Source organism: Anarrhichthys ocellatus, unplaced genomic scaffold, assembly GCF_004355925.1.
Source record: "Anarrhichthys ocellatus isolate YVR2014 unplaced genomic scaffold, GSC_Weel_1.0 scaffold19, whole genome shotgun sequence".
Classification (NCBI taxonomy): domain Eukaryota; kingdom Metazoa; phylum Chordata; class Actinopteri; order Perciformes; family Anarhichadidae; genus Anarrhichthys; species Anarrhichthys ocellatus.
The window spans coordinates 6,065,888-6,090,454 of record NW_022280049.1 but is presented as its reverse complement, the minus strand read 5'-3'; the positions used below and the strand labels follow the sequence as shown (position 1 = coordinate 6,090,454).

The 24,567-nt window shown below is 42.9% G+C and overlaps 4 protein-coding genes across 8 annotated transcripts; 2 read left to right on the top strand and 2 right to left on the bottom strand.

Annotated features, from left to right (window-relative positions):
* Positions 1–12,844, top strand: ints6l (integrator complex subunit 6 like). Of its 5 annotated transcripts, XM_031858100.1 has the most exons (19): positions 263–273; positions 393–470; positions 558–867; positions 3,360–3,509; positions 4,961–5,050; positions 5,231–5,414; positions 5,535–5,663; positions 6,231–6,394; positions 6,962–7,114; positions 7,277–7,409; positions 9,239–9,333; positions 9,447–9,557; positions 9,921–10,136; positions 10,343–10,469; positions 10,861–11,003; positions 11,125–11,356; positions 11,466–11,846; positions 11,950–12,043; positions 12,231–12,844. In XM_031858100.1, exons 4-19 carry the CDS (start codon positions 3,390–3,392, stop codon positions 12,331–12,333), a joined length of 2,475 nt encoding a protein of 824 aa, XP_031713960.1. In that variant the 5' UTR covers positions 263–273; positions 393–470; positions 558–867; positions 3,360–3,389; the 3' UTR covers positions 12,334–12,844. The 5 variants fall into 5 exon arrangements, with proteins under 5 accessions (XP_031713955.1, XP_031713958.1, XP_031713956.1 ...); XM_031858095.1 differs by lacking the exon at positions 558–867 and having other exon boundaries at positions 1–273; XM_031858098.1 differs by having other exon boundaries at positions 182–470.
* Positions 12,845–14,537: 1,693 nt separating this feature from the next.
* Positions 14,538–16,813, bottom strand: mmgt1 (membrane magnesium transporter 1). The gene is made up of 4 exons (XM_031858028.1): positions 16,673–16,813; positions 16,298–16,350; positions 16,076–16,179; positions 14,538–15,294 (listed from the first exon to the last, which is right to left on the bottom strand). The coding sequence occupies exons 1-4, from the start codon at positions 16,749–16,751 to the stop codon at positions 15,138–15,140; spliced, it is 393 nt and encodes a 130-aa protein (XP_031713888.1). The 5' UTR covers positions 16,752–16,813; the 3' UTR covers positions 14,538–15,137.
* Positions 16,814–17,012: 199 nt separating this feature from the next.
* On the top strand, positions 17,013–19,870 carry pfdn6 (prefoldin subunit 6). The gene is made up of 4 exons (XM_031857991.1): positions 17,013–17,193; positions 17,374–17,444; positions 17,578–17,702; positions 19,501–19,870. The coding sequence occupies exons 1-4, from the start codon at positions 17,130–17,132 to the stop codon at positions 19,619–19,621; spliced, it is 381 nt and encodes a 126-aa protein (XP_031713851.1). The 5' UTR covers positions 17,013–17,129; the 3' UTR covers positions 19,622–19,870.
* A 3,215-nt stretch (positions 19,871–23,085) lies between these two features.
* Positions 23,086–23,964, bottom strand: her5 (hairy-related 5). Its single transcript, XM_031858220.1, has 3 exons — positions 23,914–23,964; positions 23,711–23,806; positions 23,086–23,597 (listed from the first exon to the last, which is right to left on the bottom strand). Exons 1-3 carry the CDS (start codon positions 23,962–23,964, stop codon positions 23,139–23,141), a joined length of 606 nt encoding a protein of 201 aa, XP_031714080.1. The 3' UTR covers positions 23,086–23,138.
* Positions 23,965–24,567: the final 603 nt, after the last annotated feature.

Genomic DNA, 24,567 nt, shown 5'->3' with positions numbered 1-24,567 from the left:
GCAGATAGGGAGAGAGCAGAGGCAACGGCCCTCTTCTGGAGGGGGGGCTTATTATATCAAATATATACACACACATGTGTGGACTGTCTGGCCGCACGATATAGGTCACATGTGGATAACAGTAATTTTAGAAAAGCATACAACTGCGGCTTTACATTTAAAATGCCTATTTTACTTTTCCTGTTAGACACGTCCGCCTCTATGAATCAGCGCACTTATTTGGGTACGACATATCTGGACGTTGCTAAAGGCGCGGTTGAGGTCTTTATGAAGGTAAAGAATGATTTTACCCCGACTTTTTTCAGCAAGTATGCGGCTTTGGCGAGCTTAGGGTTCCTTGGGCAAGGTCGGTCGAAATTAATATATGTTGTTTTGGCTTTCTTTTTTGACAGCTGCGTGCCCGAGACCCGGCTAGTAGAGGCGACAGGTACATGCTAGTTACATTCGATGATCCACCATACGGAGTGAAGGTAATTAGCAACTGATACAATGTTTACATTTAACCAGTCGAACGTATTTTTCAGTCAGTGAGACTTTATTGTCCTTCTGGTTTGTAGTCAGTGTTGGGCGGCTTCCCGGTGGCGAAAAAACGGCAATTTTTTGCTCCAAATAACCGCAGACCCGGAGCTGCACTGCCTCCGACCATCCAGCGGACATTTTGCTTTTGTGTTGAGAAAAGTCTCGGGCGTTGAGATGGAGGCGGGGAGATTTATTATCGCCTCTGACGTCGCTCTTTTTTTGAAAGTACAATGTCTCGATTGGTCAAAGAGCCTGCCAATCATTCTCGACTCCTCCCCTCGCATCACCCATGCATTACCATTGGCCAGTCTGGGCTGAAAGTTGATCAGCCCTCTTCATCATTTTTATGTGAGTTCGCTGGAAGAAAATTATCATTATTCATATGATAATTATTTGTCATACCGATACTATGAGCATTATGGCCCAGAATACAAACACTCTCGTTGTCATACACGTAGGCAACACAACAAAACAACTGTGAATCACTGCAATAATTTCAGGGGTTTCATGTCAGCAAAGTTATACCCACCAATAATCAATTGACTTGTTTTATGACCTGGCACACATCTCTCTCAGAGCTTCTCAAGCCCAATAAAATACAATCCTTAGTACCCACACAAGTCCCTGATCTGCTTTAGTGGCTGGTCTGTTTTAGGAATCTCTTAACTTGCCTAACTGTGTCTACAAACACCACTCTACTACTCTCAACACAACATGCACCGCAGCACTCACTCTATCCCATGTCATAAATGACGTGAAGACATATAGAATAGTGCTTTCCTAATATTTTTTGTTTTGTTTGTATGCCCCATGGCCAAATTACAAAATACCAGAGCCGGGCAATAATTGATGAAATCCTCTTTAATAGCTGGTGTGAGGCTTAGAAGATGAATACAGAGGTAGATGTCATAGAGTATTGTGCAACTCAAAAGATGCTTGTAACGACTAGTTAATTCCATATTTTTTTGTTTTTAATAATGCTGTGTATATAAAATATGTCAGTGCACTTTGCTGCAGCGCCCCAACAGCTGCAGCTTTTTTCCAACTAAATGATAAATATTATAATATTTTACTCTCTTCATATACATGCCCAGGCATCAGGAACTAACTTCTAATTATCATACAAGCAAGAAATAAATTAATATAACCTTTTATAACTTTTGATTGATGAGCAAAACCAAAGTCAAGTGAAGGTACTTCCCTTTTATTTAATATAATTTTAAACATTTATGATAATACTTTTATTGCAATATATTTTAGTGTACTTTCGACTCAATTTTGAGTTTTTCTTCTTCTTTCAGCTAATGTGCAGTCTTGCTTAGTATTAATATTTAAAGCAGTGCAAGAAGCAAAGCTACCTGTCAGACTACATGTGGCTCTTTATTGACCTCCAGAAGGACCATTTAGAGCTCAGCGCCCCCGTACTTATAATATCATTGCACACTGCCGCTGTAGGCCTATGTGTAGGACCGGTGTCATGACTACATGTTATGAGTGGATTCCATTGCTGTCATTCATGTGATGCTTCCTACTACACTCAGGCATTGACCTTGCAGTTTTCGCCAAAGCCCAGATCATTGCTTCACGCGTCCCACTGAACCAGTCTTGTGTATTTCAGCCAAACGATCCAAGAAGCGCTACTCCTTGTAGGGTCTGCCCTCAACTCCTCTTCCTTCTGCTCTTCCTCTCTTTGTCTTCGTCACTTTCTCCTTTGTTGTTTCTGCCGGCTCTGTGCACCGAGGATTATGATGAAAGGACGAGGTTATCCTGAATGGGGCTACTCTGATTGCACAGTTACAGAGGCAATAAATTGTTGATGTAGAGCGGGAGAGAAGGAGGTTGGGTGAGAGGAAAATAGAAATATTCTGTCGTCTGAATTATTGAGCGCAAACTAAGCCTTACATTTTCACTGGCCTACATGAGGGTATATGTCTTGAGTTATTACTTTTCTACTATGTATGTGGATGTGTTTCCACCTTTAGTTTTGCCTCGGCTGCTCAGTGAAGCTGTTTGTTTGTATGACCGTATGATATTCATCACTCTGAGCTTTTCCTAGAAACTCCACCAAAGATTTGTGGTTTTGGAAGGATATCCCACCCATGATAATCCAAAAATCCATCCACTGGCCTCATTCACAGAGCACACATGTAGACTACTCTCTCTCTCTCTCTCGCTCCCTCTCACTCCCTCTTCCTCTCTCTCTCTCTCTCTCTCTCTCTCTCTCTCTCTATATATATATATATATATATATATGTGTCTTCAGCCTCTCTCTCTCTCCCGATAAAGGAAGTGGTAAGCTTGCAGGTCATCCTTAGATTAAGCATGAAGCTGCACAAGTAAGGCACTTGACCCCGGCTGGAGAAAAGTCCGAGACCAGTTCCACACCCACATGCCCTCCCGTGGGAGCATGTCTTCGTCACGGAGGACAGGCGGCAGTGGGGAGTTGTATTTCTGGATGCTTGTCATGTTTGAAATTAGACTCTTTCTTAAAGCACCATCCAGCTCAAATGTTGGCCTGAATTTCAACAATATTATCTTCCGTTCCCAGAGCTTGACACAAGCTGATCTCATTTTATGGTTACTTGTTATGTCATGTTGCACACAATCAACGGGTTGCTTGGATATATATATACTCATTTCACCAATGATGGTAGTCGCATGCACGACACAAATCACTCTGTGGCTGTCAGGGAACAACGGTGTCTGTTGGGTTTTCCTTTGTAATTACATGGTATGGCTGTCCGTGGGTGTGGATCTATTTTGGATTGGCTTCCTCCGATGCTCAGCCGAGTAGCTGTTTGCTGTGCCGTCCGTTCAGCACACTGATGTGTGTGTTTCAGGCTGGCTGGAAGGAGAACCACGCCACCTTCATGTGCGAGCTGAAGAACCTGCAGGCGTCTGGGCTGACTACGCTAGGTCACGCTCTCCGCACCGCCTTCGACCTGCTGAACCTCAACCGCCTCGTCTCAGGCATCGACAACTACGGACAGGTATTCTGACGCCAACATCCTATTGTGCATTTCTCTGGCAGCAGTTGGTAATGAGTTAATCATTACCGGCCGCAGCGGCGTGTGGCTAGTGCTGTTTTCACATTAGTTAGTGTGTGTGTGTGTGTGTGTGTCATCGTGGCAAAATGTGCTCCTGGAGACATCGACTGTAGAAGGAACTGCCACAGAAGAGGGTTTGACTACTTTGTTTGTAGTTTACATGTCTGTCTTTCTGTGGACACATTTCGCAATAGCGTCTCAAACGTGTAAGATGCAGCCATGAAACTTTACAGGTGTGTAGTTCAGAACAAAATGAAGGCCAGCCTTAAAGTTGGTTGTGGTCCGAGCAAGGACCTCAGAAGTAGGCTGCTGAAGGAGCCATTGGCCCCCCAACCTCACACCCGTGGCTCGATTTGGTGGCGCGACTGGTGTGATCCCATCGCCACATGGTCTCTTGTATGAGCTGCTTTTCAAGCAAAGACACCAAATGTTGCCTTTTCACATTTCTCACTGTTTCCTGACATTTTGTGGAACACACGCTTAATTGACTTAATTGAGAAAATACATGGCAGATTACACAATAAGGAAAAATATGTTAGTGGCAGCCCCAATTTTAAACATTACGCACAGTATTTACAGATCGAATACTTTGACTGTATAAAAATCCGATGAATCTGCCTTTTTAGCTTTTGTCTTTTAGACTCCAGACAAAAGTAGTCGTGATATACCAGCTAGTAAGTGAGTGTAAAACAAGGCTTTCCAATGCACACGGTATATGTGGACTTTCCCTGGATAAATGAAGGGTTTGATAATGATAGCAGCCAAGCGTTCAGCTGGCGTGTCTTTATTCCTTCACCTCGAGACACAGAGAAGAATAGCGACATTTGATCGCAGCCTAATCCACTCCGTCGTCCTCGGATACCGTTGCGCTGTCATCAGCTCCTCACACACTGCATTTCTGCAAACCCCTGCCCGAAGGCACAGAAAGATTACTACGCTCCAAGTAGTGTCACGAGGTGCATGCGGCGTGTGTGTGTGTGAGTCTACTTAGGCATTCTGCGTGTGAATTAGTGAAGGCTGACCCCTACAGCACAGTGGTGGAGGCCTCCGTCCTTAACAAGGAATACAAGGACAGATGCATTCTGACACAAAGCAAAGACTACAAGCTGCAACAAACAGTTCATAGTAGTATTCAGGAGGTTATCGCAGGTGTGAAGCTAATACCATGCTAAATACTGTGTTCAAGTAGTCCTTTGGTCAAATAGTATACCTGAATTTTGCCTTCACTGTTAGCACGAGAGAGCAGTTATGTTTTATGTTTTAGGAGATGGGAATCATCTTGAGACACACACGGCACAGTGTGAAGAAAAGAAAGCAGACTACTGAGAATAAATGGGGTCATTGTTCGCTTGGACTTGGGTGTTAATTGCTGAATGTCCCTGTTTCCGTCTCAGGGCCGTAACCCCTTCTTCCTGGAGCCATCTGTGATCATCACTATCACTGATGGGAACAAGCTCACACACAGCTCTGGGGTGCCAGATGAGGTGAGAGCCCAAAACAAATGCGGCCACTCTGTACTGTTTGTAGTAATGCGATCCTTTCAGACTGTGTGATGACGTGAATTGTAAGGTTTGGAAAACGGTGGAAACCGGTGACCTGCGGCTGCTTTTACATATAAAACGCTCCCATCATGCTTTTCTTTCTCTGCCCTGTCTGCTGTGCAGCTGCACCTGCCTCTGAACTCTCCACTGTCAGGCAGTGAGCTGACCAAGGAGCCCTTTCGCTGGGACCAGCGTCTGTTTGCGTTGGTGCTGAGGCTGCCAGGAGCAGCCACGCCAGACACAGAGCAGCTCGGTAGCGTCCCCACGGACGAGTCTGCCATCACCCAGATGTGTGAAGTCACCGGAGGTACGTCTTGTTCTTACTTCGGGTCCAGTGTTTTATTTTAAGAATCATTGCGCGCCTGCGTTCATAATTCCTTCTATTATACAAGATAATTGTGCCTCCGTTTTGTTTTTTTTCTCCCAGGGCGATCGTACTGTGTGCGGACACAGAGGATGTTGAACCAGTGTCTGGAGTCTCTGGTCCAAAAGGTTCAAAGTGGTGTCGTCATTAACTTCGAGAAGACGGGGCCAGATCCGCCTCTGGTTGGGGACGGTGAGTGGCGCACCGAATGGACACAAGACAACGACTCTACCGTTGTGCAAATCCTGCCTTCACAATTGTTATGTGCATGTATTACAAGACATGTAGTAATTACATTTTGATCGTACCAAAATGTTTCTGACTCAGAGAGCCCAGTCGAGTGAATAAAACACGAGTTTCCGAGCACATTATCTCGACACATTTCACACAGTAGGTTTAAGCAAAGATACGGAGGGCAGTAAAGCAGGTGAAAGCAGAAGAGACTCCTCTTATCTTGGCTCACCACAGTGCAGTTATTCACTAAAAGGAGAACTGAGTCATAAAAGAGTGTCTGTGTAAAGAAATGCTCTGAGATAATTTGACTCACTCATCGTTTTACTGGTAAAAGGAAAGATTCCAAGTTTAATGTATTTGTTCATTTTTTTAAACAATATTTAATGAAATGATTAAAGTTTATTTGGATCCGTGACTCAGGGTTTGTTTGAAAGCGGTTGCTCTCGAATTCACATTGTTTGTGTTTGAAATCTGGTTGAGAAATGTGTTCTGCCGTGTATAATATATGTATTTCTTATTTCACAGACAACTCAGTGGAGTCCAGTCGGCCTGTGTCATCCTTCAGCACACAGCCGTGGCACAGTTGCCACAAACTCATCTACGTGCGACCGAACCCGAAGACGGGGGTTCCGGTCGGGCATTGGCCCATTCCAGAGTCCTTCTGGCCAGACCAGAACTCTCCGAGCCTGGTGAGCAGAGAGGCTGAACCACATCTCAGCAGCGCCTTCAGTTAACTCATAAAGAACTGGTCGACACAAACTTTCTCTTTCACTTTTAACTCTGTGTTGTTTTATTTGTCTTTCTGTCTCTCTTTAAATTGTTATACCTCTAGCTGTGGCTGGAGGTATCATTTTTTTGGGTTGTGATCTCTCAGTGGCGCCTCGACAGAATTTCTTCAAATTTGTCACAAACGTCCACTTATACTCGAGGCTGAACTGATTAGAAGTTGGTGGTCAAAAGTCACTGTGACCTCACAAAACACCTTTTTGGTTATAAGTCAAGAATTCATCTGCTGATTGTAACAATTTCGCACAAATATCGGACAAAATGAAGCGATGGCATTTTGGACAGGCGTGGATGTAAACTGCAACACGACTTGTTGACGGAGGCATACAACCTAGTTCCTGTGTCCAACTTCAAACTCATGCTGAGATCTCGACTATCTGTTGCTTTTTAAAGAAAACACCACATGGGTGCATATCGCAGATACATATGTCTAAAAAGCTTCTTCTGCGATCTCCATCTCCCGCTCCCAGCCACCTCGCTCTGCACATCCCGTGGTGCGATTCTCCTGTGTGGACTGTGAGCCCATGGTGATCGACAAGCTTCCCTTTGACAAGTATGAGCTGGAGCCATCTCCACTCACCCAGTACATTTTGGAAAGGAAGTCTCCACACATGTGCTGGCAGGTATGGGAGACATACACACATCCATCAGCTCTGTTGGCTTGTTTTCACCGTCTCTGGGACTTTTCTAAAAAAAAACTTGGTTCCAGTAGTTGTGAATTGTAATGATTCTAATTCCTGCAAAGACTTTATAAGTGTCCTTATAATTGTCCTTGATGTCCTCAGGTGTTTGTTAACAGCAGCGGGAAGCAAAACGACCTGGGACAGCCGTTTGGGTACCTTAAAGCCAGCACATCTCTGACCTGTGTCAACCTGTTCGTCATGCCTTACAACTACCCAGTGCTTCTTCCACTCCTCGGTAAGACATAATGCCAGTAAATCTTTAAAACTTCTGGCTCAGTATGTCAGAGCTAATATTACATTAAAAAAGCTTCTTCTGGGTCATTTTATCCTCTGCAATCATTTTTGGTTATAATCACAAGTAACAGGCCGATGCTGCATTCGATTGACCTCAGAAATCTGAATTAGGAGCTGTGAACGACGTCACACACGAGTTGACTGCGTTCCAGCACAACAACTCGGAAAAAGCTTAATGGGGTTTTCTTTGGCCAGGTTAGCTATTATCAGCAATACCAGTTGAAAACAACACATCACGGCGGTATTATGTACATACAAACACGTAGCAATATGTTCAAAGATAGGAGTTAAACAGCACCGCATGTAATGACTGATCGAATGAGACACAAGTAAGACAGAAGTGCCATTGAACAGCATATTACTACAGCTTTTTTACTGTTTACACGGAGCAGCCGTAAACATAAACAGTTCATCTTCAACAATTTTTTTTTTTTAAAAAGCCTACAGCAGCATCACATATCTTGGAATCACAATGACAAACAAAAAAAACAGGTGACCTTCTTCAGGTTAGGCTCATGGAAAACTCCATATCTCTATGGCTCAGAGAAAATCTAAAATATATTTCTTCCGGACCAACATGTCTTTCATCCCTCTTTGTCATTTTAACCAGCTGGACTCAATCGTTCTGCCGTTCAAACAGAACTACAAAACTCTACGAATCACCAAAAAATACCCAATTCATTCAAAAGACGAGGGTGGTTTATGCCACACTTTAAAGCGAACTACTGTGAAGCTCACTCAAACATTATATTGGGGTGGGAAAAGGGCCCTGTCAATGATTCAAGTGACTGCCCAGCTCTGCCATTAGAGCGGCCTCTTTGTAGTAAGACATTACAGCAGTAGTCATTAAGAATACTCTTAAAATCCAAAAGACATAAGCACGTCATACCTTGCTCTGCGCTTTGTCGTTTAAGCAGCTACAGAAAACATTTAATATACCAGCCTCAAAATTCCGAGACTATGGAAAGTGTTTCCATAAGGCCCTTGATAGTATCAATGACTCTGTGCATCAATGACTTTGTGTATCAATGACTTTGTGCATCAATGACTTTGTGTATCAATGACTTTGCGTAGCATGGGGACAGTCTCTGACTTTTATCATTTTGTGCTGAAGACATTATAACGTCAACACAAATGTACTACAGCATAATTGAGAGGTGGGGGGGGGACTGCGGACACAATCTGATTTCAAACAACGCAACCCTTTACAGACTGTAACACGTCTAAAGAGGCAGACGGGACATTGACACATTCTCTTCGGACATGGTGGAAACTTATTGGTATTTAAATGTTGCTCTAAAACCTTAGAGAAAGACCGGGAACCTAACCCACTTGTAGAAACCTAGAAACCCTTTTCTACTCATGTGGAAGTCACACTGCACACCAGCATAATGAAGTGTGGATGAATGTGTTGCATTGAGAAAGGTTGAGGTTCTCTCATAAGAACAAGATTTGAATGTGTGTCCAAATTACTGGTTATGTTGAAGTCCTATGATTTTTTGTTTGTCTCTGTATTTGTGAAGATAATAGTGGCTGAGTTTCTTTGTTTTATATTGAAAATCCTAAAATGAAGGTTTAAAAAACTGTTAATCTCTAATAATGCTATTTTAATAATAGTGATAAGGTATTAAGAAGGATAAATGGAAGTGTATCTCACCACCTGAATGCTGATGTGTGTATAACAGTCGGAGGTGTGCAGGCGGATGGCTCACTGGTCACTGTTCCAGAATGCTAAAGATGTCTTCTCCCCCTTTCTTCGTCTCCTTCCAGATGATCTGTTCAAAGTGCACAAACTAAAACCAAACCTCAAGTGGCGACAGGCCTTCGAGATGTACCTGAAGGCCATGCCTCCATACTTCTTCATGGTAAAGCGATGCGTAATATGTCTCTCATGCTGCCTTTAGTAAAAGCTCACTACATGGATTATTTTTCTGCATGTAACTAACACCCCCAATTTCCTCTCGCCATCTCCTGACAGCCCTTGAAAAAGGCGTTGAGGATGATGGGTGCACCTAATCTTATTGCAGACACCATGGACTGTGGCCTGAGTTACAGCGTCATCTCTCACCTGAAGAAGCTCAGCCAGCAGGTGAAGACTTTGAAACTGTCACCCAAAACCTTCCACTTTGTTCTACTATGTGGTAGAGGAGTTGTAGAATGTGTATACTATTTATATTAATACAAACATATCAGAGGGAGAGTGACTTCCTTCTCTGCTCAGGTAAACAATTACTCCACTATATCTATGTACACAGACAGTAGTTGTTTGCTGCTATATTAATGCTCTGAGTATCAAATAGAGAACGCTTAAAGAGAATAAACAAAGATTATTATTTTTAAATGAATCTTCAAGTATGCAATAGTCATCTAAAAGACTTGATGATGAAGATGTACCCCAAAGTGCTTTGTGGGTCTGTGCTCTAAACAACATTCCTGCTGTGTTGGTATAAAGGCAAAGATGGAATCGGATCGTCTCATCGTGTCTGTGGGGAAGAAGGCTCCACAAGAGCCTGGCATAAAGGTGAAGAACCACTCCAGCTCTTCCTCTCTGGCCCACCGGCAGGACTTCAAGCAGCTGCTGCAGGGAATCACCGGTGAGGGGCCCCTTCGCCTGGCGGACATCAACTTCAAAGAGTTTGCCGGCTTCCAGATCGCCCTGCTCAACAAGGTGGGTTTCTGAGAAGCATGACGTACTTTGTGTGGGCGGGAGAGTTACAGGAAAAAAAGGGCCATATTCTCAATAGTTGTATCTGCTGAAAGGATGCACTGATGTTATTTTACAAAAATAGATATAAAAGATAGTGATATATCGTCAATTGGAAAGTGCAACGTCTGGTAGGTTTTCTCTGACTAGATATGCTGATGTGTTCACAGGATCTGAAAGCTCAAGCTTATCGGAATGCCTACGACATCCCAAGACGGAACCTTCTGGATCAACTCACCCGGATGCGCTCCAATTTGTTGCGGACGTCGCAAAAACTGATCCGAGGGCAAGACGAAGGTATAAAGTCCCGTTGATGCGGGGAAACTTCTAAAAGGAAATGTGATGTTGGAAGTTATTTTAGGTTTTAATTGAATGCTATTGTTCTGCCCCCAATCTGATGACCGCAGCGCTCCAAAGTCCTCGTTTTTACAATTCAGTCATAGGTGATGCTGCAATGCAGTTATAAGAACATCTCATACATATATACAGAGGAATATATCTCTTGATCTAAATTGTTTCAAGCAGATCCAGTTAAGATTCGTTTTCAATGATTTGTCCAAAGACTGCACCGAGACTGAATAGTACTAACCTAATCCCCCCAAAAAGCAATATGAAAAATCTATAGGGCGTCCTGTGTAATTGTTCCAGTATTTTGTTCATGCTAATGAGGTTGTCCTGTGGTTGGTAGACTATCTGCACAGTATCCCAGTGGCTCAGATGGGAAACTATCAGGAATACCTCAAAATGATGACGTCTCCTTTGAGAGAGATCGACCCTGACCAGCCTAAACGCCTGCACACGTTTGGGAATCCTTTCAAGCAGGATAAGAAGGTGCAAACACATCAGCACAAAATACAGCTCGATACATTTTACATAAGCACAGTGTGGCTTAAAGAGACTTCGTCATTTAATAATCAGTCCCTCCATTTTTTAATATTGTGTTTTTTCTCAGGGGATGATGATCGATGAGGCGGATGAGTTCGTAGCAGGCCCTCAAAACAAGAAAAGAGGAAATTCCAACGACGCCAACTCGAGTACCACTATGAAGAGAAGGCGGAGCATGTCCCCGTTACTGCGGCGGCCGCAGACTCCACCGGCGAGCACCAACCATGTGGTGGCGGGAAAGAGTCCGGTAGAGGTTCAAGAGCAGCAGGACCTCCTCAAACCCATCCCACAGCACAAAGGTCAGATTAAGATGTACCTAGAACATGAGAGTGCATCTGCGAGGAAATAATATTGCCCAAACGGCATGGAATAGTAGCTTTAAATTGTTATTTTTCTCGCCCCCCTCAGAAGTGGATGGCAATGACGTGGCGGTCACTGAGAGTAACGGGGACGGGGTTCTTGAGCCGGAGTCGGGGGAGATCTGGCCCGCTGAGATGGACACTGTAGCAGAGAGTCCGTCTCCACTGAGCCTCGAGGAGAAGGCCGGGCCGGGAGAGGCAGATCCGGAAGAGGACATCGACATGGCGGAGGAGAGAGTGGTGGAAGATAGTCTAGATGAGCAGACACTGGAGGAGCAACACAACTGTGACCGGCTGAGTCCACTGAGCCAGCTAGAGGACCCTGACGCTGAACCTGCAGTGCTCGAGACCATATTCATAGCCCCGCTAGATGGGAGCCAAGCGGAGCTGAGGAGTCAGGTCATCAAGGAGGTCCGCAAACCTGGGCGAAGTGAGTCAGTGCAGCACATCACGTTACATTCACCGTTGTTCTAATCTGGCGACGTTAGTGTCACACTGGGTCTCTTCATCTCTGTGTGGCTTTACTTTCTCAGACTATGAGGCAATACTCGGTCTCCTGCAGCAGGTGAAAGGTCCGGTTAATGTTCAAAGGTACTTCATCCAACATGCGATCAAAGAGGCTGTCAGGTAAGAAACAGTGACTCGTTTTATACTTCGAGGTATAGGTTAAGTGAAGAAGTTAAAGCATGGCAATAACCATGTCTCTGACACACATAAAGACTTTTGTATTGTAGATGTAATGTCTTTAAAGCAGGTGTACCGCTTTCTCCCTTTATTCTCTGGTTCTGTCTAACTTCCTTTGCCTCTCTGGCAGGTTCAAGAAGCGAGTACTGATCCAGCAGCTGGAGACGTCCCTCGCCGAGTTGGAGGAGAAGCAGGCGACGTCCTCACAGCTTCCCAATGACCATGGAAGTTAGTGGTCAAGATGTGTTTCGTCACTAGAAATGGGAATGAAGCTCCTATTTTGTGGACTGTTGGATTAAACACCATAAGAAAAGAGACGCCCTTGTCTACTAGCCTCAAAAAGATCAATTGAGGAACTGGAGGACAGTGGGGGGAGGAGAAATGCACTGATAGCAGACACTCCCACTGTCCCTGTACTGATACATCACATCCTGTTGGAGCCGGAGAGTAAGGGGTTCAACTGGAGGAGGGGCCTTCCGGACTGATCCACTGAGGATGAAGTGTAATCCTCTTCGTATTGACAGATGCCTTAAACATCCTTATGGCTTTTGTCTGTACCGGCACATTGTTTAGTAGACACACACACACACACACACACACACACACACACACACACACACACACTCCTTTAGACAGACACACAATATGCTGTGCGCATGGGATCAACAGGCACATTCCTGTTATTGTTGTTCTTCTACAGCAGACCTTTCTTCAGCTGGTCTGAAAAGGGTTTTTAAGACTGCAACCAGTTCCTCAATATATATATAAATATTTATATATATATATAAATATTTATATATATGTATAAATATATATATATATATATAGAATCCAGTCAATACAATGACTGACTATATATATCACCCAAGCATAATTACCAGTGTTTTGGATGTTACGGCCTATATAGTAGAGACCTGCAAAGACAAACAGAGCTCTCTTCTAGAAAAGAGGCATCGTTAAGTCAGGGGGCGTAACACTGGACATGGATCATATCCATGAAATACTAATATCCTCTCTCCTACCATGACAGCAATAGAACATGAGTTCAGTGAATGCAGCCGTTGGAGTCCATTTAGTTACTATGGATACATACTCCTCAAACACACACACACACAGGGTTTAGTACATCTTACTCCACAAACACTCCATTGATTCCCACAGTCACGTTATTGCATCTGTCCGGGCTCAGTCGACGGTCACCTGTCGTGGGTTTTAACAGCTGCTAATCTGCCCTCTGCAGCTTCTTTTTTTACAAAAAAACAAGTTAGCGCTCCTCCTTTGTTTTCCTTGTTTTTTTTTTATGACAGATGTACACTACTTTTTAATGTTCATAAGGGATATAGATTATTTTTTATGAATTTATTTCAGAGTATATGAAATATTTTGAATGAAATGTTTAAAGTCAATTTTGTAAACTGTTAAATACATATATAAAACTGAAAGTTTTATGAACATACTTTTTTTTTACAAAACAAAAAATAAACCATTGAATGGTAACTCCGTCTGTGTCAGTGTGAATATTCCTACCTAGAGGTTACGTCTAATAGACTACAATGCCAAAATAATTGTCACTTTTGCATTATGAGTGTCTGATTCTGAAATGCAATGACTGTGGTGCGGTTGAGCTTTACCTGTAGTAGTGGCTTCTCCCCCCTTTAAACTAAACATGTCTGCTTGTGACCCGTCCAACATAAGAGGGACTTTATCAGAGGCCTGAATAGATCCAATTATTCAGTAATTCATGAGGAAAAAAAGCTAAAAGTTTGAAAAACAAACATTTTGTATATTATGTTTGTCTTCTGCCTTTCTATCTTGATAATCAAGCAACAGTAATAAGAAAAGGGGTTTCCACAGTATTTAGCATCAAATGAAAAAAATGTTAATTTAAACGTAATTTGGTGCTGATCCCTAGAAAACAGGCAGACTAAAAAGCTCAGTTTCACTGCCACCTAGAGGCCAACATGAACAACTGATCAGGTGGACATTTTTTGTGACGCAACAGTCCAACAACAAGGTCACACACACACACACGCACGCACGCACACACGCACACACACACACCTTTGCATTGTCAGCATTACTTTAATTACTTCCCTCTCACGGACAAAGGACTTTAATCTGTGATAGCATTAGCATTTGTTACCAATTTCTCCACAGTGATTAAGCAGGATGGCAGGACAGCATTGCACCGATGCATTCCCGTTTGTCTTTTAGCCCCTGCAGCTTATTGCAGCAGAGAGATTTGATCCCTTTTGTCTAGCTAAAGCAATATTCCAGTCTCCAATTATGAGACATAAGGCAAAAAATAGATCCGGACACCGTATAAAATCAGTAAGCCTTTTATTAAATTAAAAACATCTGTTGAATCTTACCAACAAAATGTAAAATGAAGGAAAAAAACAAACTTCACCCAAATGAATGTACCACTACTTTCTAGTTTGCCTTAATGTTCACAGTATCAGTGGAACGGCTGTCTTAACGTCTCCTGCTCTCGCATCTCACCTTGAGTTGATTTCCCGTGACCTCTTTAATGCGTACAGGATTTACAGATGAGCCTGCATGCGTCCAGGATATCATCAAGGAAATAAAGGGTCCTCGGGTTCACACGACAAAACTTGTTTCGGTTCACAAAACTTTGGCCTGACAGTTGCCGAGGACCGATGTGCGGTTGAAATAAAACAGTAACGAAACAGGCGTTTTTATGCCCCTCATACAAAGGATATACAAAGGACAGCATCATCCCAATTCAGTTCAGAAGGGACAAAAAGGGCCGATGTCTCTGTATCTTAAGACTCCAAAGCGATTACATACTGTATATACAAACAAATCTGCTTGAAAAATTGAAGGGTTGGCACAGTCATTGTTGAATATTGTGGTGACACTTTTATGGACAGAGATGCATGTTTGGACAGCGTGTTAATTTATGTACAAATACAAATTAAAGTGGAGGAAGGTGAATTCTCGCTTTGCCTCCTCCGTCTAACAAAAACAAATCTTATCTGACGTTAATGTCGTTACAGGCATGGGAAGGCCAGTCTCAGTGCAAATGCTCCAGCTTGCGTAGCCGTATGGGGTTGGGAACTGCTTGCTGGTTGCGTGCGGAGGAGGGCTCCTCCTCCGGCGTGCCGAATAGCACCCGACCCCGGTGGTTGAAAAGGTAAAAGGACGGGTGGTTCCTCAGTGTATCAAATGTTCTGGAAAAGAATAGAGTTATGAAAAGAGAGGCACTGTACCAATATTGTTCTGCTTTCAAAGTTACGCACATAGGACACCTACAGCAGCAGGTGCACTGTAACGCATGGGGTCATACAGGACATTACATCATTACAATGGCAGATCACGTGTCTCCGCACACTGTGAGCAAAGGAAGTACAACGTTAGGAATCTAAACTCTGACACACACCAGCTGAAAACCTATTGATTCATTATCTTAGCATTGTTGACCACAGGCATTCTTTGTGGAAAAAGTATGATGTGAAAAAGCAAGTGAGTCTGTGGCACAACATCGTGTCATGTAGCGATGCAGTTATTACTCTCATGCTGCACAAATATTTCACAATTTTTATAATGTTCCTATAGGCATGGGACTCGTTTAAAAATGTAATTCCATGTATATGATTTTGACAGATAGAAAAAAATTAAATCTGAAACTTGGTAGTTAAACTATTTGGTCTTTACACAAAGAAAAAAAAAGAACAAAATGTACAGAATACTTATTGTTTTCCTGACATTTGTTGGAATGCTTCTTCAATGCACCCAGTACATTATATTATTACATTATCTTTCCTGTCCGCTATTTACATTGTGTTTGAAGAAAAAAAAACAACGACTCAGGGAGGTTCAGTGTGCCTCTGTGGGAATTGACTCACGGGGATGTTACTATATATGCATTTGAGGGATGAGCGTGCTTCCCCTGTGGCAGAGGACACAAACAAGCACGTTACCCAGGGAGGAAGGTGCTGCTGCATAACTTACTTGTTCTTGAGCTCTGAGGAGGCGTCCATGTCTTTGAACTCTCCAGCGATGTGAGCGATCCCATAGCAGGTCATCACAAACGATAACAGGGTCTGTAATACAATCTGCAACAACAACAAAAAGTAAAGATGATGATGAAGAAAGCACAGAGACATCGTTGGGGGTTGTTGTGAAAGGCAGGCTGGAATTAAAATGGAAAGAATTATGATGAAAGTCACTCACATCAATTGGTAGTGTCTCGTTCTCCTTCTCTGTGAGTCGCATGTATGATCGATCTAATGGAGGAAAAACACACATTTTAGCCAGAACATTTAAAAGAACACCATTACACTGTGGCAGAGATCGTAATGTGTAGCGCTATGCTAGTCACACTCAACGTTGGTGGTGATATTTTAACATTAACAGACGAAGATTTCAGTCTTTCATCCCTGCGACTGATCGTGAACGGGGCTAAACTGCGCTAGCATCTAATTAGCTAGCCGCAGGACCGAAAGGCCCCACCTGCTGTTTTATCACCCTACCCGGTGACAGCGGAGCCCTCCTGAAATACATACAGATGCCGAGGACCGTGACTTCACTCCCTGTACTGAAACTTACGCTGTGCTGCTGAGAAAGCTGCATGAGCTAAGGCAAAAAGTCCGACGCCGACCATTCCTTTCCAAAACGACGAGGCCATCTTGATCCAGGGTGATGAGGAACCGTGTGCAGTGTCGTAAAACAATGTCGTAAACAGCCGCAACCATGACAGGGTCAAAAAAACATAATGAAATCCAAGAGAACATATTTATGTTAAATCAACGTTGGATAAAAATATACGCAATGTGAGTGGTTTTAATGTTTGTTTATTGACTTGTGCTTATTTATTTGTCATGAATGCAACCCTGAAGTAGTCAGGGCTTTTACTTTGAAGGTATCAGATAACTTCCGGTTTAGCCACTGCCCTTTTCCGGTTAGCTAACGCAGAGCTTTCATTTCATTCAACGTTTAGATACTACACCTCATCTCTTCAAAATATTTTTACGCGGTCTATATTACCTTTCGACTAAACACGAAAATGGCAGAGGCCATTCAAAAGAAGTTGAAAGGGGAAGTAGAAAAATATACTCAGATGCAGAAAGGTAGGTGCCAGCTAGCATTGCATGGTTTCTCATATCGTGCCATGTTGCAACGAGCTAGCTGACTATATTAGGACAGCTAGCTATGTGTTAAATACACTTGTAAGATAGTTCCTGTACGTTTAGTCTATTGTTTATGGTTGCAACACTCACATTATTTTCTAATTCCCGTCTTTTGCTTAGATGTTAGCAAGAGCATGTCAGCCAGACAGAAGCTGGAAACGCAACTGGCTGAGAACAACATTGTCAAAGAGGTAACGTTAACTGACCAATTTTCCCTTTAAAAGCGTATTGTTCGACTGGGGTCAGTGTTGTTAGGCCCTTCATTTTGTATATTGGAGTTTACAGTATTATATATTTAATCTTTCTCTCTCTCTGTCTTTCCAGGAGCTTGACCTGCTGGACATCACAAACACAGTGTTTAAGCTTATCGGCCCAGTATTAGTAAAGCAAGACCTGGATGAGGCCAAAGCCACCGTCACCAAGAGGCTGGAGTACATCAACGGAGAGATGTGAGTCACTAAAGCTGTGGTCCACTCTCAGTGTAGTCCCCCGTTGATGGGGGTTAATTATGATCAGTCCTCTAGAAACCCTCCGTCCAAGTGTTGACAAAGTGCACATGCTGTGGTTATGTCTAAGAGGAAAGATTTTCTCTGTAATACATTGTGACCAGGGCTCACGGCAGCTGATAGTAGTCACCGATTGAATATGATGTTGCACTGAGCTGCAGTTTATCGATCCTTGAATGTGACATTCATTTTTGAATATATGGTTGAAGGTACTGTAGCCGTTGTCATAACTGACTCAATTTAAATCACATCATGTTTTCATGTCCTGAAGAGGCACTTATTGTGCAAATATACTGCAGCTTTGAGTCATTATGAGGTTGTTCTCATTCAAGTAAGTGTGTCCCAGTTGTGAAAAATACCAACAAGCCACACACATTTATCCTAAAATTGATGCTCACCTGCTATATTCCGCTTCAGGTATTGTTTCCCGATTCCACGGCATCTCTAGATCGAGTGCGTCATTACAGTCTCATTTTGAAGGCTCCTCCAATTGTGGCTGAGAAATGCACCTAAATGTTGAGAACCCAACGGGAGCCTTGTTCCCAGTCTTTGCATGTTCCCTTTCTCTGTTACAAGTCATTAAAGGGACATTTAATTTGTATTGATATGTTTACCAATGACATAATAGACTTTTTGCCAGTCGTCCATCATGTTGAAGCAAAGACTCAGAACAGTAACCTCGACGGTCACGGTAAACCCAGTGGCATTTACACTTTATGGCTGTGACTTCACAAATGTCAACATGATTGTCAGCATTAATAATATTATGGGTAAATATCAATGATTTTAAGAAAGAGGTTCCTTCCCTAAATTAATGTCACACAGAAACATAAAATGTTATGTCTTAATCTCGTAAATTTTACCTCCTAAATACTTACAAATAGCTCAATGTGGATATTGGTGCATAGCTTAGCTGTGCTATGATGTTCATTCAAATATAGAGGGCAGTGATGAGTTTGATGGATGGACAGTTATCTACAACATCCTTGCTGCAGTCTTCACTCCGCCCCTGTGATTACAGGAGCAGTGCCAGTCCTTCTCTTTTTTGTGTGTGTTATGCCGCAAAAGGAGACAATTTCGGTGCTGTTCAACTTCATCATATTTTATGAAAGTGTGTAATTCCCATTGCCTAGTCCCCTATGTCTGAGTCAAAATATTGCTACCCATAATACAACTAAGAGTGTTGTTCAGAAAGGTGAGCCAACTCACTTGAGTGAACATACAAATGTGTTTAATTTAGAGATGCACCGATTTATTGGTCGATACTTTCTGGCATACGCAGCTGCTGATTTGAAGAAGCCACTGGCGTGACTAACACTGTGATATGGTGTCAGAGCGCAACCGCTGCCTGGTTTTGTTTTCAAATATAAGTGAAAGAAATGATCGGCCATGTGGGAGTATTATAAGAGAAGGATCAGTGACATTTACTCTGTAAGACAACTTTCTTTGTAGAGGCACATTTTCCAGAAATGTGACCGCACTCTCAACCAGAGACTCTTCCAATATCTTTAGTAGTTGTATAAGTATATTATTTTTGTAATAAATATTTATTTGTGTCCTTAGCACAAAAGTAGGTTTAAATAACAACAAACACAGAAAACATTAGTATCGGTTATCGGACAAATTGTGGCGTTAAACATTAGTATCGGCCTAGAATTTCACAATCGGCGCATTTCATTCCGGTGTTTAACTGAGTAAGAATATCCCTTTTTTTCCTCCTTTTTTTTTTGTCCGTCTACAGTCATAGGTATGAGAGTCTCCTGAAAGACCTGGAAAAGAAATCCGAACAGCATCGAGAAGTCTTGTCCAGTTTACAGCAGGAGTATCAGAGAGCTCAGGGCCTGGCTGTTGGCAAAGTCTGACCAAGTGATCCGGCTGCATGTTCTCTCACACACACACACACACACACACACACACACACACACACACACACACACACACACACACACACACACACACACACACAGATAAAAGAAGAATGGATTATTCATGATTTAATGTAGACCTTCAACATAAGGCTGAGAATATTGTGCCTGTATCTTATCAGTGATTTGTTTATTACAGTGACTCTTCCCTTGTTACTAATAAACGTGTTTTTCATGAAAGGTCAATCTTTTTTTGTTTTCATTGTGTGAGCAGAGTTTTCTCTCTAACGGTTGATCACACAGAGCAGGCGTGTTGTGTGCTGCTATCTGTTGAACATTGGCTTTAGTTACCGGGGCAGGCCGGTGACCACCGGAGCAGATGTTGTCCAGTTTCGACCCGCCCCTCAGATCTTAGCAGCGAAAAAAAGCGCAGCGGTGCGGCATTGTTCCCTTTAATGAATGCGCCTTTCCCCCCGCCGTCTACCACCAGCGGAGGATTTAGGCAACATGAATAGTTAAATAGCCTTAAAAGTCTTTTATGGTCTTATGGAGCCAAACCTTTCCTTAGGATAATGCTAACTCAGGGCAAACAGCAGTCATCGCGCATGACTTTACATGTAGGGTTAAGTATCCCGCATATTAATGAACCTTTGCTCACTGACCAGCTGTTGTACTGTAGGAACTATAGTTATAAAATGACGTAATGAGACGTTTCGGCGACACGTAGAGCCTAATTATGCAGATTACACAACATATGCTAGTCTACAAGCTAACATTTAGTCTTTATACAACGCCTGCGTATCAAACAAACACACGGGGTCTGAATGGATTAAACAGAGAAATCTGATGTAAATACATATGCTACATTTATGCCACACCAAATATGGATATTCTGAATTTAAGGTTACTTTTCTAGGCTGCAAAGGGGTTTAAATTGTAGGGCATCGTGTTTGTTTTTAATGTTTATTCATCATACCTTTGTACACACAAAGCGCTGCTACAGAAACACAAGCTTGCATTAATATGTCTTATAGCCTGCATTGTTTGGGCTAGAAATGATTGACGACACACAAATGCGTAATCATAATAACGCTGCTTCAGAAAAAAAAGAAGCTGTTTTTGTCCACGGAGCCTGCACCTCTGGCGCGTGGGGGGCAGCAAACCGATTGACACCTGGAGGTGTGGCGCGTTTATAACATCCAGACTTCAGCTGTAAAGCTGGCCGACACGTGGCAGCTGGTACAGGCTATATGACACAGACACACACACACACACACATATATATATATATATAATTTTTTTTAAATTAAGGGTTCTGACTGCAACTTAAATAGCTCTGTCCCAAGAAAGTACAGACAGATAAACCAAATATACAAACGTTAAAGAACTCTTACTATGAAAATATCATTGTGAACTGAGGGCTCGTTATGCGAACTGCAATCGTCAAATGGTTTGTTGAGGCCAAAAGATGATTTATTATGACTCTTGATGTGGCAAAAACCAACAGCTGATTGAGACATTTAGCAGTGTTAGTTTCTCAGGCGACAGTCTGTTGAAACTGGCAAAAGTTCCATGCAAATTAAGTTTAAGGTAATTTAGAAATACGTTTCCACGTGCTTTTTGTCTTATGTAAACAAAGTGGAGGCCTTTAAGTTGATACATCCTCGCTGGACTAAACCTTCTCTATTTTACACTGACAATAGACTCATTTAATCTTCATTTAGACGGATGCCTCCCAGATGAAAGCCTAATCTGATTCCAATTTTAATTGATTTACTTAGTCCTGTGGGCTTTTCCCCTCGGGGGGGGGGGGGGGTTTAAACTCAAAAGCCACAAAGGCGCATCCTGTCCAGAGACCAGCCCCTTTGATAAAAGATGTCTTCAAACAGCAGTGGAAGGAATGTGTGTATGTAGTGGGACCAACCGGAGGGTCACAAGATGATGAATGGGTTCGTTTACCTCGTCAGAAAAATATAGACCCACATCCAAAGAAAATATTCAACTGAAAGATTGAAGTAGAAGCGATTAAAAGTACTTGAAGGGGTCTGAAGCCAAAGGTTTACATGGCCCTTACGTTTATATGAAGTAGCCTAGCCTCTTTGCTCCCTGCAGAATAAAAGCTATTTGAGTTAAAGTGCATGATTTCATTTGAACGTAAATGCCTTCACAATCTGCCCGCATGCTGATCTGATGGCGAACAATTTACGAGACCTTCAAGTGTGCATTGATGTGTTGATGAGCAGGAGCCCGTTGCCTATCGTGCAGTCGTTCAGATGTAGAAAAGCACACGACAGCGGCCATTACCGAACTGATCACACCCTGCAGCATCCAGACACATTCATCCAATCTACAAATCCCCTTTAGAGTCTCAAATACTAAAACCCATGGCCACACCGAGCGCAGTTGATACTATTTCACATGTGTGTTTTTATTGTGGTTATTAAGATCGAAATGTTGTTTATCAGGAATGGGTTCACCCCCCCCATCACCACAGACAGCTGCTGTCTCTGCCCCTTTTGTGGCTCTCCCAACACGAACAGTGTAATTCTGCACCTGAGAATTTGGGTAGAAGTCAGAAAAACAACTGAACACTTGTTGCTGGTCAGCCAAAAGGAGATGAATTTAAATTATACTGTTTGTTTTGTATATCACTTATAATTGACCTAACACTGCGTGCCAAATAGCCAAACGTCTTGTTTGCATATTGTATTGATTTTTAGACATAAGAGATTCAGTAAATGGTTCACAGTAAACTGGATATATAATTGTTGATGAGTCACAACATAGACTCAACATTTGGGTGGCTAAAATGGATTATGTAAATTGGGTGCCTCCACACTGCATTCACCTATAGAGCAGTCTGGCTGCTGAACAGTGTGTGAACGACCACTCTCCTTTGCTTTTCTACATTTGAAAAAACTGCACTTAAGTTCATAGAAGCATCGGCGTCCCCCACCATCAACATTTCAATAGACGAACGCGTCATAACGGCTGCCCAGCCTGGAGGAAGTACGTGTTAACTGTCCTGTGGATGTCCCCCTCCTATTGAAGGCTGCTACTGCAAAGACTGCTCAAGTACAAGCTGTTCACACAGAAGATAGGCCACTCGAATGATCAGGAAATTGTGCTTTTTATTTGAAATTGGAACTGAGAATTCCGCAAGCACAATCACAATAAATTCATGTCACAATGCGCATTTTACGCACGCGTCTGTATTCATGTTACAGCAAAAAAAATTTAAAAATCATCCTGCGGACACCACCGCATAAAGAAAAAAAAAAAACACTTATATACATACAAATCATAGCAAAAAAGGAAGAAAAAATGCGCGTGCAAAACAGCAAATCCTAAATAAAAAAACACCACATGGAGTGTGGAGAGGTTTTCACGGAAAATATATTCAGTGTAGGCTGTACAACAGTCAGGCTGTAGGCTACAACAGAATACATATTTACAGTATGTGGGCGTCCTACAGTACATTTCTAAAAGTATCCAAATCTAAAAATGTGTGCTGTCACTGAGGCCAGGGCCTCCACACAGGGTCGGTGATGTGCGTGCAGGCTTCCGTGGAGGAGAGCAGCTCCCTGGTGTCACAGTGGAGGCCAGTCCTTTGGTCGAGGTACGGGGGAGACATCCCGCCCTGGCATTGGGCCAGCTGCTGAGGAGACAGAGCGGCCTGTGCCATGTGGATGTGGCCAGGAGAAGGGTGTGTCTGGGGCTCGGGACTCGAAAGAGAAGCGTGGACCGCGTCCTCCTCTGTGCCCTCCAGCTCCTTGCTCTTGCTGGCTACGAAGTGGCTGACCCTCAGCAGACAGGACCTCATGCCGTCATGGAAGCTGTGCTGGCGGGCGGCTTTCTGTCTCTGCCCCCGCGACGTGGACCGGGGATCCTTCGCGTCCCCCTTCTCCCTCTTCAGGTAATTGACTACACTCTCCAGGATCTCTGCCTTCTCCACCTTCGGATTTCTCAGTTTCTAAAAGGAGAAGAGTACTCTCACTTAATATAAGAAGTATAGACTTAAACATATCAACCCTTTTTTTTTTATCAGATATCAAACTGAAATAAAAGCATGGCGCACAGACGTACCTCATTGTCGGTGCTGTCCAGCATCAGAAGTCGCAATGTGTCCAGACTTTGGTTGATCCGCTCCCGTCTGCGTTTCTCCATCAGAGGTTTAGGAACCTTGGGGTTGAAAAGTAAAAGATCACAATTAGCACCCGGAAGAACATTTTAGATGATTTTTAGAAAACTCATAAATGCAGTACAGGAGTCAGAACGCAGCATCTTACCCTCCTCATGCTCCTCGGTAGGTGAGACTCTGGTGAAGTTACAGTTTTCATGACAAGAGTTGACTCGCGTCCGTCTGTCCTTACAGTGATTCCAAAAAAACGGCACAGGTTGTGTCCTCGTTACCATGTGTTGATATCTTGGCAGATAGCCCCGCCCCCTGTGGGTCGCGCCCCTCACCTTTACTGAGCAGCATGCAGCAGTGACGCTGAATGGAATTTTAATTTATTTCCATCTAATCCTCTTCTTTTCACTTCTTTTCACTTCCGAGCTGAACTGGAAGTGTAGATTAAAATAAACCATAAAACACATCAACTTAATTAAAGTTAGTGGTTTGATCGAGTCATTCGTAAAGTAGATTCATTTTGATGCAATCGCGATGAAGACAGAAACAATCTCCCTTGAACTGCTTTGTGCATATAAGGACTGTCTTAGTTGTATTGCTTGATTCATTTAATAATGTTGGTTGACATCTCAAGGAGGTTCTAGTGCAGACAATAACAAAAAGGCCTACTGCCAGTGGCAGCTGGCCAATAGAGGGCCAAGGGGCGTGGCCCCACCTTGAGCACCCCTCCTCGAGCCACAAAAAAGAAATGATACAAATTGTCAATATTTGTGTTTTTGAAATATGGAATGTACCCAGTAATATTTGTAAA